We start from the raw sequence: 17,105 nt of genomic DNA, 5'->3' as shown, positions 1-17,105 counted from the left end.
TGCTTTAATGGATTGGGAGAGTTATGATTTGTTGAAAACTCCTTGATTTTCTGTCATCTATCATCTGGATCAAGCTGAAATTTCTGTACCTGTGTTTTCCTTTCTTCCAGCCTCTTATGCATGGAACTCATTTCTCTAGCATGCCTTACTATTAATTTAGCTTGATTGAGTTCAATTTTCATGAATTTGTCTTGTAGAGTGATATGATTGGCCTCCATCGTTTTCGTTTATCGAGTGTGCTTTGCTTCCATTGCAATCATCTGATTCTGAATAATGGACATTTGATTAGAATGATTAAATTCCATTATCTTTAATCTGTTTTGAAGAGATTTTTGACTAACTTCCATGTCCTTTATAATTTGATCATTCTTCGCTTTCATGCTGTTGAAGCAATTTTGCATATAGTTTATCTCTTTCTCATGATGATTCAGCATGTTGGTCCTCATAGCTTCCATCTTCTGAACACACTTTTCTACTATTGTGGCTATGTGATCGGAGTGATTAGTTTCCATGATCTTCATTTCCATAATGTGTTTTTCTTCTATAGCCAACAACTTATTTTGCATAGAACTCATTTCCTTGGCGTGATATTCTGTTAACCTAACTTGTTTAAGCTCCATGTTCTTAATGAGTCGAACCTGGTCGTCTTCCATATTCTTGATTACCAATGCTTGATTTAGTTGCATATCCTTATCATGGCCAAAGTTATTGATACTATAGGAAGATGTGAAAGGTCTAATTTCTTGACTATGCTCTTTAACTTCCGCCCAATTTTTCTGAGACAAATTATACCCTTTACCAACAACATTGACTTGATTACTTGTCCCTACCATTCTACTATCTATGATTCTTTTGACAACATGGAAAGTAGCCTCTTCATGAAAAGCATCGCATGCCCTTCAATAAGGCAGAGCCTAATTGACTTGATTTGCAGATTCAATAGGATGGGGAGGTCTCTGCTCACTAGGTTGGCCTTTTCTCAGACAAGTATTACTGCTTTGATTATTATTGTTAATCCTATGCTGAAAATTTTGCGCTTGAGCCATTTCCATTTGAACCAATGTAGATTGCAAAGTACTCATTTCCTTAGCATGGCTAGAAATTAATTTCGCTTGGTTAAGCTCCATGCTTTCAAGGTTTTGCAGTAGTTTTTGCATAGGGTCGTCGTTAGATTCTTTAACCTTTTTCCTTTAAGTTATTTCAATTTGGTCAAAGTCCTATCAAACCTTGGGATTTTAGAGTTCCCAGATGCCTTATTATCTTTTTCAAGTTCTATAGCTAAATTCTGAGCAACTTTAAAATCACGATTCTTAGCTCGTCTCAATTCATAAGATGTATCAGGATTAAAAGCATCAATGTAAAAATCTAGAAGAGATTTATCGAGAGGCTTATAATCTGTTGATATTTTTCTAATAATACCATTAAATCTCTTGTTGAACTCTTCAACCATCTCGTTTTCTCTCTTTTTTTGAAACTTGTAGCTTTAATGAGATGCCTTTCGTCTCTCTTATCTCCATATTTTTCCTTAAAGGCATTAATAATCAATTGCAAAGAATGAAATGAATTATCAGGCTTTTCGTAAACCAATACAAAGCTTCTTTCTCCAAGGTAAGAACAAAGAGAGGCTCATTTTTATATCTTCGTGATTATAATCAGCAACCCTTGCATACTTACCTATCTAAGAACTAAAAGCTTTTAGATGAGCATCAACACTAATTGCATTATTGACCTAAAAAGAAGACAATTTATCAATCCCATTCTTTGGAAGATCATTAGCATAACCTTGAATATTAGCAAAGTTACAAGGGGCAAACACGTCCATGATGACTTGCTTAAAGGGAAAATGAGGGGCCAAATGGATGCTAGAGAGACAGATCCTTGCTCGAGAAAAACAAGAGATCCACAAGAAGTGAGCTTCTAACAGAAATTCTTGTAAGAAATGAAAGAAGTGGAGTCGCCACTTGAACATGAATCTAGCTCTAGGATCCAAAAGGCAAAAAACCGAAAGGTTAGTTAGGGAAAAACAAATGGATAACAGGGAAGGTTTCTTGTCTAAGAAATAATGGATGAACCAGTGGAGTCACCAGCCAAATTGGAAACCAACCGAAATGTCTAGGTGCTAAAGGGAAGACGAAAAGATTAGTGAGATGACGAAAGATAAGGTGATGAAAAGATGAAGAAATATAATAACACCAGAAAATGTGGCGTTGATGGGATAAGAAATGATAAAAGATTAAAAAGATGAAGATGAATGAAAATGAATGTCGTAAAGCCAAGGTCCAATAAATTGGCCCTCAACGACGACGCCAAAAAATGTTGTGCTGCTTGACGGGCTAATGAATGGCAGAAAAGGTTAGATGATTAGAAAAGTGTCGTGAGAACCAAGAACAAAAGAACTCTATTCTCGGCAACGACGCCAAAAAAGTGGTTGCACAAAATGTCTAAGCACCGCGACAACGACTCAGATCGGGGGCGATCACCCTGATCCTCAATCTCTCTGTTTAAGTTGTCTCCCAATATCAAGCTAAGGGGGGTAGACCCTATGGAAAAGGAAAGAAAGAGAACTAGTTGGGAACCAACCAGTTTGGGAGACACAATTAAGTGACCAAGTACTTGATAGATTTAACAAGACTTATAGAATTTGATTAGATTTAAACTATTGATACCAGTGCCTTGCGGAGTCAAAAATATTGCTAGGAAATTTAGGACCAAGTACAGGATGGACAATTGCTACTAAGGAAAACGTTATTATGATGAAAAGAGATAAGATGCCATTAACAAAGGGATGACTGAGTAGTCTTGAGGTAAGATCGTTTAAGGCTCAAGTACTTAGTATTGATAACTTTATGACAAGAGTACTTAGTGAAATAAAGAGACAATATTATACAAGACAAAGTGCTAAATATTTCAAGTGCCAATAAAAATCACAAGACAACCAAGATGACCACAAGATATATTTTCTCAAAGAAAGATCACTAATATGCCAAAAATTTATAATAACCACAAGCCAATAATGATGTTAATGTCAAGAAAGAGAAGTAGAGAATTTATCCAATTTATGCTTCAACGACAACCCTTCAATAAGATTATAACGCTCCCTTTAGACAATTAGGATTCTTCGAAGATAATGCCAATGACAATTAGATTCAAAACATTCAATTATCTTCAGATTACTCAATATTATACAAATGGAGTAAATCACATTCAATGCTACTTAGCTCAAAGAGAATTATATTTTAGTGCAATTACCATTCACAAGTCAAGGCACGAGAAATGCTTTAGAAAGATAAATATCGACAATTCCCAACTTAAATGTTCTTTACGGCAACAAACTTATATATGTGATTTTGAAGTAGGAAATCAAAAGACAACAGACAGACTCGAAATCCAAAATCCAAAAAACCACTAAAATTTGCTGATGTAATCTAAGCAAACAACTACCCTTACAAATGAAACAAAAACACTTATTTTCAGAGATGATATCTATGACAACAATTGTGTTTTCAAAGACAATAAGACCACCTAAAAAAAAGATTTATGACAACAAAGAAATATTTGCTGCAAACAAATATATTTAGCCCTCTGAAGAGTTGTGACAGTCACTTTCACAATGATGTTAGAGCACTTAATTTTCAGAAATTGTTTTTTAGGACAACAACAAACAAATGTTATGACAACAACAATATGACAATGAAAACAATAAGCTATCAATGCTTTCTTTATGCTAAAGATTTACCAAAATTTTTCCAAACTTGCACACATGAATTATCAAAAAATTTCAGCCTGTTATGATGTGATTTCTAGAATTATATCAGATCGATATACTTATTACAGTCAACAATTAAAATATGAAATAGGCTTCACGATGGATGCCTAACTCAAGAAATTAATCCCTGAATGTATTAGACAACTTAGGAATTAATTTTTAACTAACCCACATGAAAATTTGCCACTATTATATTTCAGAATTTGGAAATAGAATTATTCGGATATAACAGTGACCAAAAAATGTAGATTTAGGCCAAATTTTTTATGCCCATCAAACATAACTGACTTATTAATGTATTTAGCGATTGTTTCAGTTAATTTGAAACTACTTAGATGTGTTTTTCACAACTATTAGAAATGTATATGACTGTTGTAGCAAACAGTGAGGAAAATGAGGGTTTAAAGATCAAACCCTTAGGCCCTAGGCCTTGAAGATCACTTGCCCAAGTTATAAAAAAAATTCAGTACTTGAAACACAATTTTTTAACAATTTTTTTTTGCAAAAAACCACCAATGATCAGCTTTAGTAAATTTAAATATTCAGATCGAAAATGGAACAAGGAGAGTCTAGGGCCAATGAGAGCTAGCACTAGGCTCAATAGGGCTAGCGTTGGGCTAAGAGAAGGCAGATCTGGCTTAGGAGCCTCAAAACTTGAAACCCTTGTTCTGAAAAAATTATTTTGCTTCAGATGCAAAATCTTCAATGGTTGGCCCTGCAAAATTTTTGGAAACTAGATCTTGCCTTCAAAGGTCTAGATCTATCTTAAAAGCCAAAAGTTTCCTCCAACAATCTCAGATTTGAAGCTTTTAATGAAAGATTTTATTATTTCTTCCCCGCAAACAAAAGTTTGAGGCTAAATCTTGCCTTCTAGGTTCTAGCTCGGATTTGAAGATCCCCTTGGTTGATGTCTCAGATCTATTTCTGCAAACAATCTTTGAACTCAAATCTTGCCCTCCGGGGTTTAGATCTAGCTCAGTTTTGAAGATTTCCTTGGCTTATTTCTCAGATCTATTCCAGCACAAGTGAAAATAGAAAAACCCAATACCCAATATGTACAAAAATAGAGAAAATCCCAAAAACTCAAGTATTAACATTCAAAATTATATTACAAAATTTCAGATCTACATAAATAAATAACAGATCTATATAAATAATTTATAGATCGATCAGATTTGAGGAGTATGAGTCCAACTCCGCTCCCAGATCTGTAGATCCAAGGCTATTTCTAGCCAGATCTAGCTATTTAGCACAACTTTCTGAAGATAAATAATTTTTAAAATTTTAGGTACTAGCCCAAAAAATCTTTGCAAAGTATATTTCGTTAGATAATCTCGAAGTTCTAATCCGGAAGGCTCTTCAGATCTTAGTTTCAGGAGTCAGTTGGTCTAATCGAGGACTTCTCCAAACGACTAAAATCTTGAAATAAACATGACTTCTGCACACTTAAAATATAAGTCGTCAAATTAATAACGATTAAATCTTCAAAGATTGGAGATACCGGCCAATCGAATAAAAATCTTAATGTTATCTTAAAATCCAACAATTTAAACAAGATACTTGTGCAATAAATTGATCTACAAGAGCTATTAACCAACAACTTATAAATAAGATTAGCAAAAAATTAAACACACCTTACCATAAAATACCAGAGAGGAACACTGCCATCAAGTAAAACACCAAAAACTTTGTGTTGTATTATTTCATAAAAGTTTACAAGAGCTTCAAGAGCTAGTATACGATCAAAAAATGGGATGAAAACAAACTGACACCGACCTCTAATTTATAGATAAAATTTCCAACAGCTAATTAGCTTAATCCCTGTCAAATTAATCTCAGTCGTTCATAAAGATTTAATTAATCTTCAATCATCATCGTCGAAACTATTTATTTTTTGTGGAAAAATCGAATTTTTCATTAACTCAAAATAATTATAAAGATTTAATTAATCTTTAATCATCATTATCGAAACTATTTATTTTTTGGAGGAAAAATGGAATTCTTCTTTTAATTGATTTTTAGTTAACTCAAAATTAATTATTTTGAGTTAATTTATTTTGAGTTAATTTGCTCAAAAAATTGACTATGACTTTAACCAAAGGCCCAAGGGTCCAAATTTTTTGATTTTTTCAATATTCCCTTGGTCGGGGACCTCCAAAAATTAACTTCTTTAAAACTTGCGAATTTCACCTTTGGAGAATTTAAGTGTACTTAGGACACAAAATTAATTAAATTTTTAGCATAAGATTTTAATTTAGTTTTGCTAGAAATTTTAATTTAATTAATCTTTAATCATCACTATCGAAACTATTTATTTTTTGAGGAAAAAATCGATTTTTTTAATCGATTTTTAATTAACTCAAAATTAATTATTTTGAGTTAATTTATTTTGAGTTAATTTGCTCAAAAATTTGACTCTGACTTAACCAGACTCTGACTTAACCACCAAGGTCGAAGGGTCCAAATTTCTTGATTTCTTCAATATTCCCTTGGTCGGGGACCTCCAAAAATTAACTTCTTTAAAACCCACGAATTTGACCTTTGGAGAATTTAAGTTTACTTAGGACACAAAATTAATTAAATTTATGGCATAAGATTTTAATTTAATTTTGCCAGAAATTTTAATTAATTGATTTATGAGGTGATTAATAATTTTTCCAACCCTCTAATATTTAACCATGGTGTCTAACTATGACACTAGATATTTTTAACATGAAAATTTTACAATTTAATACATGAAGGGGGAAAACCCATTCGTTATAGACCCTAAAAAAGTACTTGTTTCTGCGATACAAAATATAATTCAGTAGACCAAGTGACTTGTAATAAAACAATCTAGCCAATTAGCTCGGTTTATTCCCAAATCACTTTTACATAGATTCGATCTAAAACATTAGGACTCGCCTAAGATCTTAGCGACAAAATCCACCCTTGCTTTGGGGTGAGGGTGGAGGGAAAAACTCTGCTAATCATTTGTGTCTAGAGACACAAATGAATCAATGAGATAGAAACCTTTTTAGAATGGAAATTGTCACCAAAACCATAGGTTTGTCTAGACTGTTACTTAATATGCGGTCATACTAGAATTAATTATATTTTACATATGCAGAATGGGCTAACAAATTCATAAAATTGTCGGCTAATGATGAAGTCTGAATGGCACGAACACTCGAATGTGATGGATCCCTTTTGCGAAAAAATGGGTGTACTGCTATGGGGTCGTTGACACAGAGTACCTAATTATTTTGAAGCAACATAACTGATGAATTGCCCAGAGCGAGAGAGTCAAGCATATCGCATATCATAGTAGTTATGGGGTTGAGGGAACAAAGCAGCCTATTTTAGGGCTGGAAACTTGCACTTACACTAGAGGAGATTCCCTTTTTTCTTCAACTATATGGCCGGCAATTCTCACTGCAACTGGATGGCTAGAAGAAGGGGGATTAAGTTTATTAATGTAATACTTTTTTGAGGTCCTTCTCACTGTAAAGAAACTAGCAGCTGTAATTAGATCTCATACTAGATCAAACTCCAACTCTTTCGAGGAAGGAAAGAACTTATACCTGATGGTGTTATTTGAGGGGCTTTAAAACCAATAGCGAGCAGGGATGAAAAAACGAGAATTGAATGGCGAGAGAGTCTATTAGGGCTGGCTGGAGATAAAGGGATGGAAAATAGCAGTGGGTTGGTTGTCTGTGGTAGTGAATGATAGCCACTATCTGGGCTGGTTTTAACCTACAGTGAACTGTCATAGGATCAAATTCAAGGCAACATGTGGTCTAGAGGTCCACGCTCAGGGATCTAAGGTTATGGTTGGCTGAAAGTGAGGATTTAAGGGTGAAGGTAGGGTACCGGTTGACTAGGAATTGAGAAAACAGGGGTGAATAACAATGCAATGTAGCAGCGAGGCTTGCTGGTGTGATTTTGTGGCCGCAAGGGGATAGCTACAGTTTGTAACCCAAGAAACTACATTTGTGTTGATATCGCTATTGGGAAAATGTGGATTTTGCAAGTCTGCTATTTGCTTGTTGAGTTGGGCCTACTTTATAGTGTTTGTTGGTGGAATCAACTGTTGTTTGAGTTCTTGTTTATTCTACTTGTGCATTGAATAAAAGATCATTTTTGTTTTATAGATTGATGAGTACTGCAACACTGTAATAAAATACAATTATTTCATGTGTTCATTGAAAACCTTAAACCCAGGATTACATCCCAAGGGTAGTCTCTCCCAGAGGCATATTACAAATTTACTTTAAACATGCTTGAGAGGCAAAATTCAATGTCGGTAACTGAAGATGTGATGTACTGTAATCAGTGTTTTAAAACGGGTTCGACCCCTCACTTCGCCCAGAAACCACAAAAATCGGTGCTATCTAGCCGGTTTAGGATGGAACTAGCCAATTTATGGTCAAATTGGCCGGTTCCGTCCTAAATCGGTTGGTTAGCTGCCAAGGCTGCAGAGGACCCACAAAGCGCAATTTAGGAAGCTTCTAGGGGTGTTTCCTTCCAAAAACACCCTTCCAAGCCTTTAAAAAGAGCTCACCCCCCTCATTTGTCTCACACATCTCATTTGAAGTTTTTGTGAGTTTGATTGGAAGCTTGGAGAGTTTTGAGTTTTTGCTAGAGTAGTGGAACAACAGAGAGTTTGAGTTAAGTAGTAGTCATCATGCCTCCAAAAGCCAAGGATACTGCATGGGCTCATTGTGATATGATTGATGGCAAAATGATCCACAAATATTGCCAAAAATCTATTGAAGGAGGGGGTATTAACAGGTTCAAGCAAGACTTGGCTGGGATAGGAGGCCATGTAAAGCCATGTGGAGCACCAAATGAAGTAATAGAGCATATTAGGGCAGAATACCTTCAGAAGTTTGAGGCTCAAATCACTGAACCAATAGAGAAGTTTGTGACTCGAGCAGTTGCAAAGTTTGAGAGTCGAGATTCAACTAACTGAGTTTGATTATGATGATTCATGAGAAGTTTCAAGTGATAATATTGATCACTATTATTATATATGTAAAATTGTAGTAGGCCAGTGGCCCCATAGTTTGAACTTTGTAGGATTTGTTTTTGCACTCTAGAGGCCATTTAGAGCCTCATCAATTATATATTTTGTCGCTGATATGTATTGCACTTGGTGCCATTTTGATATATTCACCTTTACATGGTATATATTTTGTGTCTAATGGTTTGGAAGCATGGTTTTAAATCTTAAAAATAGTTTTTTTCATTAAAAATTAATATGTAATGTATTTTTTCTTAAACCGGTTCATTTAGACCTGACCAGTCTCGGTTTGAAATCCGGTTTATTAGGTGGATTGGGTCACTGGTTCCGGTTTTTAAAACTATGATTGTGATTATGTAACTCATTTGGCCTAATTAGCATGCTTCCCAAAGTTGTGTTTATGAACAGTTTTGTTTTTTAATTTTAGCCTAATTTTATGGGTGTAGTTTTGATAGTATTGTTTCTGTTCAAATCCCTAAATGTGTGCATGTACACTTTTGGTCAAAGCAATGGGTTGATTTGGATGAATTTATAACAAATTATCTATGTAATCATTTCTGTGATTTCGAACATCTATTCATCTTGTCGTAGGCTTGGACAAAATGGCATCCGATGTTGTCTTATTTTTTGCTACAACGATATTGCAAAATAAATTATCCAAATTTACATTTGAACCTAGGGATATAAATAAATGAAGATATTTTATGCATATATGCAGTATAGCTAACATGGGAGATTGAATTTTACCCTTTTTGTGAAAAGGATCCTTGGTGGAACCCAGCTGTTGAAGAACAGGCTATAATGCGCATTCATCGTATAGGTCAAACTAAAAAAGTTTCAATCAAGCGTTTTATTGTGAAGGTGAGCAGTTTTGTGATCGCGGAAGATGTGAAATCCTTTATTCATCTTTGATACCTGATAATTTGTAGACTTTTTGCATCCCTTGTCAGATAGGCAGCATTTGCCATATCTGGAAAAATCAAATTTTGTTACTTGTTATTGAATGGTTTAGATTTTGTTACTTGTTATTTAATGGGTACAAAGATTTGATAGACTTCCCTTTGATCTTTGCCCTTATGTAGGGTACTGTAGAAGAAAGGATGCAACAGGTCCAGGCACGAAAACAACGGATGATTTCTGGGGCATTGACGGACCAAGAGGTTCGTTCTGCAAGAATTGAAGAACTTAAAATGCTGTTTAGATAATGGTTTGTCACTGAGGTCCACTATTTCTAACAGTTATGATATTTATTATTTGCTTAAACTGTACATATATTTGGCATGTGCAACCTATACCATTTCTTGCTTCTATTCTTCCCCCAGTTGAATTATGTTAGCAATTTTTGATGGGGAAATTTAGAAGAAAATGATAGAAAAAGAAACACAATACTTGCAAATCAAGATAGCGAGCTATGGGATACTTGCTGGTAGTTCTGCAATGAAAGCAGTGAGTACACTATCCAGTGCCCAAGTAGTAGGGCATTATTCCCTTCTGCTTTTGAAGAGTAGTTGCAGTGCTCTAGATTTTTCAGTTCACTGTTGAGAGTGCTGAGATTTTGAGCCTGTCAAGTGACTGAGATGGAGTTGGAAGGCTTAAAGAAATGGAAGCTGATCATTGATTTGTCAAGCTCCATCTTGTGCTGCTCTAATCAAACAAACCTCGACCGAGTTTACAGATTTGTGCGGAAGGGTGTCTTTTAGTGCTTTATAAAAGCATGGTAACACTCAGTATGATCATCCTGAATATTTTAAGGCAATATGTCTATCTCACCCTTTGCTGGAAAATGGAAATCTTAATGATTCAATGTATTATTTTTGGTTAAATGTATTATAATTACTTACTCCATATAATATTTTGAGAAAATTTGGGTGTTAATTATTCAATTCAGTTGTTAAAATGATTTTGAGGGTACTGGTGCAACTCATTTTAATAGTAGATAACGTAGAAAATCGAGTGCTTGGTTTTGGAGCACCAAGAGATATCTCGCTGGGATTGCACTCAAAAAGTCGCTCATTATTCATAGGGATTGCACTCAAAAGTATTAATCTGAAGTCGCTCATTATTCAGAGTTTCATGGTTGGTCGGGATTTCACAAAGTCAAGCATTTTGAGAAATAGATGAATTGCATTTCTTAAGTAAGAGGGTTTGGAATGGCTGGTTAAATCAAATTAATGTTATTGATGAAATGTGGACTTTACAGATGTTTTAAAAACACTTTCATTTCATATGTTTGGCGTTTAGATTACAAATTTATTTCTAGTCTCTTGTTTAGTATGATCTTTGTCTAGAATGCATCACTTGTGCTAAACAAATTAAATAACGCTGGCAAATGTTTTCATTAATAACATTGCAATGGTTTTCATGGAAAATATACTCTCTAATTCAACAATTAAAGCCAAAGCCAAATTATAAACATGCCAATCATTAAAACAAAATCCAATACCAGTAAGGGTAAAGGAAGAGAAGTCCGAGGTCCATTGCTGGACAGGAAGGGAGGAGATTTTAAAGCAATGTTTTGATGGAGCTGCCTCAAAATCAAAACAAGCTATGGGTGTGTAGGTATAATCAAACGAGTATTAGTTGGCGTATCTAGTTAATTTAAGCCACTACTCCAATATATTAACAGAGACTAAAGTTCCCTTTACAAGATGATTAAGGCTAGGAGTTATGCATGGCTTTGCAAACTTGGATTCCAAAACCATTTTGGATAGGATAGGAAATAGGAGCTTTAATATGATCAGCTTGTTTTCCTTATCATCTAGTTATCAGCGTTTCCTTGTTTTCCTTATCGTCTAGTTATCAGCATTTCCAAGAAAATGGGAATCATGGAAGGGCTAGAACGGTTCTCCAATATTTGGTGCTTGTAATTTTTTGCCAAAACCAAAGGTCAACTTTGTTGTTATTGTTCGTTGATTGGTAAACTGTAATTTTGGCAAGGTCGAAGCTTAACTTGTTTGCTATTGTCGTTTTTCTTGATATGGATCTTACTAGGAGGATTGGAGAGTCTGAAACTTTCTTTGGTTGTTTTGTTTTTGTTTTCTTTTCTTTTGGTTGTTTTGTTTTTGTTTTTGTTTTTTTTGGGCGAGGGTGTTATATAACTTTTGGGTGTTGAGGGGTGTGGAGGAGCTGGGGTGGCTGGGGGTGGCTTGTAGAGATTAAACTTTCTTTTGCTTGTTTTGTTTTTGTTTTTTGGGCGAGGGTGTTATATAACTTTTGGGCGTAGGAGTGAGGGCATGGTGGTTTGCAGAGTTTAAACTTTTTTTTTGGTGGTTTTATTTTTTTGGGCGAGGGTATTATATAACTTTTGGGCATTGTCTAAACATGCTACGTTTTGGAGTCTTTGGTTGGAGTGGAGATTTTTTTTTGCCAAATCTTGTTGAAATTTCAATGCTCTATTCTGTGACAATCACTTATTACAATTTTTTTTAGATAAACAATTGTACATGGAACATAAATCAAATGTACAATAGAAAACAACCAAAAACAAAACGAGACACAAAGATTTAGGTCTAGTGGCCAGGGCAAAACCCACAATGGGAAAATGCAGCCAAATTCTTCTTCTATTAGAAATTAATTGTTCAACAAAGATACAAAGTACAATGAGAGATCAAAAGAATGAGTAAGTTCAACCAAATTTGAACAAGCTGTAGCATGAAGATTGTTGGTAGCAACAATAGATGCCCACATTGGATCAACCTTCCCTTCAGTTGAATTAACACTGAAGCACTGAATCAATCTTGGCTCACCAAGTTCTGATCTTATTCTTCAAGTCTCTCTTTCACAATCTTCTTCAACTCTCTTGAACTCTCTCTTAAGTTTGAATTCTTCTTTCACAATGCACAAGTAGTAAGGGAGAAAGAATGAGGCAGAATAATGAATCCATGCCATAAATGAGGAGTAATCTGCATGCCAAGACATGCCCATTTAGGAAATGTAACTCATGCCATTAAGGAGGTACACATCCTTTGTAACTTATGCTTTTAAGAGAGTGTAACATTGATCCAGGTGGATATTGGTGGCCACCTGCCAAGTCCACCTGGACCCCCACCATTGTGTCTCTCAACATTTTCAGTTTCCTTAATTGTAGCACAACTTATTATTTTTAGCAGTTTTTCGGGTCCTGAACTTCCGGAGCCGTTTTGAGGCCCTAAACGACGTTTTTTGGGAAATCTGGGGCAACATGGGTCCATGAACCGATGTTGCCTCCCAAAGTGGCAGCGCTCGGATAGATCTTTCTAATGAGCTATTGTACGCGTCAAACGGAGATCGTATGCCAAAGTTACGACCCTGGGAAGTTGGTGTACCAATTTACCCAAACGGGGCCCACAGTTTGGCGTTTCATCTTCTAGGGTTAGGTTTTGGAATGTTAAGGGTTTTCCATTGTTTCTCAACAATAAATAGGCCTTTGAGCCTCATTGTAACACAGTTCAGAGGCATGTAGCCACCACATCTCTTCTCAGAGATAAGCTACCATCGCCCTAGCTGGTTTATTTCCATTTCTGGTTGTAAGCATATTTCAGTATTTTCCATTAATGAAATGAAGTATTATTTCCGCTGCATCTTTGTGTATATGGTTATCTCTGTAATTTGTTGCGTTCCTGTTTAAATCCGGATTAGTGGTATCAGAGTGGTCTGCTTTGTCTCTGTTTTTCTTTGCATGTCCCCAACAAGGTCGGGATATAAGGAGTTAGGGCTTGAACTGGTCGAACCTTTGCAAGACCAGCCTCGGAAATCTCGATGGCCTCCCATGGCGGATGAGAAGAAAGACGAGGGGGCAGGAGATCCCATCAAAATCTTGCTCGAAGAAGCCCTCGAGCGACAACGGAACGCGATGATGGACAGCTTTGCCCAGATCCTTCAGCGGCTACCCAGAAGCGACGCATCGGCTTCCAGCAGCTACTCTGGAAATGCCACGCCCTTTAAGGTACAAGTTAATTTTGAAATCCTCATTTTCGAGGGTCAGATAGACGCAGATGCCATAGATAAATGGTTAAATCTGCTAGAGGGTTATTTTTCTGTTCATGAATTTTCGAGTCGGGAAAAGATTGTTTTCGCCCTTCTCAAAGCAGCCCCCCACGTCAAGGACTGGTGGGAAACCTACTGCGAGCAAAAGGATGAAAGTACTGGCTCACTATTTTCAGCCGCACCCACCTGGAATTCATTCCGAGAGGCCATCAAGGCGCAGTACTACCCTGTCGGAAGCTATGAGGATGAATACATAAAGTGGACCACGCTGCAGCAGGGAAGGGACCAAGACGTGCCAGAGTTCACCAATCTTTTCCATACCCTTCGCACAAAGTTGGGTATCAAGGATTCGGAGCAACATTTGATACTCAAATACCGTGGCTGCCTGCACAAGTACATCCAGGAAGAAATACATTTCCTAAACATCTCTTCGCTCGGCGCAGCATACCGATATGCCGTCAAGGTCGAGCAGAAGTTTAAGCAAAAGAAGCGAGACTTTGGATCTGCGAATCCAAAGCAGGGGAAAGGTGTCCCTAAACCACAGAACAAAGGACAAAGCCAAGGCGGGACAGCCCAAGACAACCCGCCGAAGCTGCAAGTAAAGAACAACGCCGCGAAGCCGAAAAAGGACACGGGAAAATGGTGTGAGTTCCATAAGAGCTCCACCCACAACACAAGTGAGTATCGGGCCAAGCAGTCACTGGTGGCTGAGCTAAAGGTTTCAGAATCAGATGCATGTTCCGACTCTGAGTCAGAACCCGATAAGGGGAATGACAAAGGAAAGCAGATCATTGATGCGGATCCAACCGCCACTGTTGCTACCGCCAAGATCCAGAAAAATGAACCCGAAGATCCAGAGGAGGAGGAGCGTCTCTTCCACTCCCAGATGTGGGTAAAGGGCTCCCGATACAGTTCATTGTTGATAGCGGGAGTCAAAAGAACCTCATTTCGGCAGAGGTCGTGAAGCGGTTGGGTTTACCGACCACAGCACATCCACAACCATACACCATTGGGTGGCTTCACCAAGGACGAGATCTTCGCGTGAGCCAGCATTGTCGCCTTCCATACAACATCAAGCTCTTCACGGATGAGGTATTGTGTGACATTGCTCCCCTTGAAGTTTGTGATGTATTATTAGAACAACCATACTTGTGGAAGCGACATGCTGTGTATGAATCAAGGCCCCGTGCTGTTATTATTACATTGGGAAATAAGTTGTACAGGATACCAGAGGTAGCACCACCTACCACCATCTCTTTGATTACTGCAAAACAATGCAGTAAGATCATTTCCAAAACCAGGAAATTTGTTTTCCTGATGATACGCCCTCAAGGAAAGAAGAAGACGGTGGCTGCGGCCTCCAAACGGGGTCCCTCTGCACGACAACTACAGATGGACAAGGTTGTGGAGGAGTACGAGGACACCTTCACCTCCCCTGCAGGGGTTCCTCTGCACTGTCAGGTCAAGCACTCCATCGATCTGACCCCAGGTGCGCCGCTACCCAATGGACCAATTTATCGGCGCTCCGTTCTGGAGAACAATGAAATCAAGAGGCAGATTCAGGAGCTCCTGCAGAAAGGTCACATCCGTCCGATTTCATCGCCTTGTGGGAGCCCGATCGTGTTGGTACAGAAGAAGGATGGGACGTGGAGACTCTGTATTGACTATTGGGCGCTGAACAAGATCACTGTCCGTAATAGGTACCCGATCCCGCGAATTGATGACCTCATGGACCAACTAAAGGGGGCGAAATATTTCAGCAAGATCGATCTGAAGTCAGGATATCACCAGGTACCAATCGAACCCTCTGATGTGTGGAAGACTGCCTTCAAATCCAAGGAGGGCCTTTTTGAATGGTTAGTTATGCCTTTCGGATTGACAAATGCTCCTGCAACCTTCATGAGGCTTATGGATGACATCTTGCGGCCATTCACCAACTCCTTTGTAGTAGTATACTTGGATGACATTCTGATCTTCAGCCAGAGTTGGGAAGAACACCTCCACCACATCCGACAGGTTCTCCAAACACTGCGGCAACACAAGCTATGTGCCAATTTGGAGAAATGCATTTTTGGCATGACCCAGGTTCAGTATCTAGGATACATCATTGATGAACAGGGGGTGCATGTCGATCCAACCAAGATCCAAGTCATTCGGGATTGGCCATCTCCAACCACTCTAATAGAGCTCCGCAGCTTTCTAGGTCTTGCCAACTTCTACCGCAGGTTCATGTTGGGGTTTTCTCATATTACTTGGCCCTTGAGTCAAGTCACCAAGGGAGGGGCGAGAGCAAAATTCTTTTGGTCTGAATCTCAACAGAAGGCATTCATGGAGTTGAAGGATCGCCTCTGCACGGCACCAGTGCTCGCGTTACCAGATTTACAACAACCATTTGAGGTCGAGACAGATGCCTCTGACTATGCTATTGGGGCAGTCCTTACTCAACAGGGACATCCAATGGCATATCACAGTGAAACACTTTCAGACACAGTCCGGAAGTACCCCACTTATGATAAAGAGATGTATTCCATTGTACAGGCCTGCCGACAATGGAAGCATTACATTTTGGGGAAGGAAACAGTCATTCACACAGACCACCGACCCCTGCAGTTCATACAGACCTAAGGGAAATTGTAGAATGATCGCCATCAGAAGTGGTCTACATACCTGCAACAGTTCCACTTGAATATCAAGTATAAGAAGGGCAACACCAATAATGTTGCAGATTGCCTCAGTCGACCATCGATCATGGCGTTAACCACCGTGCTCAACTTTTGTGGGCACGAGACTTCTGATTGGCCACTTCTCTACAAAAGCGACCCAGAATTCGGCCACACATGTTCCAGATTTTCACCTCCAGGATGCCCTGTTATGCCACCTGGGTCACCTTTGTGTTCCTTCAAGCGAGCGTGCCAAGATGATTTGGGAAGCACACTACAGTCGGGCTGCTGGGCATTTCGGGGTCGAGAAAACAGTGGCAGTACTGCAAAATTATTTCTATTGGCCGAATCTTCGACAAGATGTTGGGAAGTACATCAGATCATGTACTGCCTGTGCCATTGCCAAACCGACCATCAAGAAGCACAGCCTCTATACCTCGTTGCCTACCCCTAGTCGACCTTGGGAATCCATCTCCATGGATTACATGTCAGGCCTTCCTTCCACTAAGCATGGAAATGACTGTGTTTTTGTGGTCGTCGACAGGTTCTCGAAGATGGCCATTATGGCGGCCTGCAAGAAGAATATCACAGCAGAAGCCACTGCTAAACTCTTCTTTGAACGAGTGTGGGTGCACTTTGGGATCCCACAGTCTATCATCTCAGATCGGGACAATCGGTTTCTCAGCACATTTTGGTCCAGTCTCTGGTC

General features: G+C 38.2%; 1 protein-coding gene across 1 annotated transcript in view; it reads left to right on the top strand.

Moving 5' to 3' along the window:
* The window catches only part of LOC149218542 (DNA repair protein RAD5A-like), a 138,567-nt gene extending 128,237 nt beyond the window's left edge, over positions 1 to 10,330 (top strand). The window contains exons 11-12 of the mRNA XM_089386581.1: positions 9,534 to 9,632; positions 9,854 to 10,330. Of these exons, the coding sequence (XP_089242707.1) occupies positions 9,534 to 9,632; positions 9,854 to 9,976 (222 nt within the window). The 3' untranslated portion in view covers positions 9,977 to 10,330. The remainder of the gene's footprint in view (positions 1 to 9,533; positions 9,633 to 9,853) is intronic.
* Positions 10,331 to 17,105: the final 6,775 nt, after the last annotated feature.

This window comes from Pinus tabuliformis, chromosome Q (genome assembly GCF_031772625.1).
Source record: "Pinus tabuliformis cultivar Carrire ecotype Pingquan chromosome Q, CPIR1, whole genome shotgun sequence".
Lineage (NCBI taxonomy): Eukaryota > Viridiplantae > Streptophyta > Pinopsida > Pinales > Pinaceae > Pinus > Pinus tabuliformis.
This window is presented reverse-complemented; position numbering and strand designations above follow the sequence as displayed.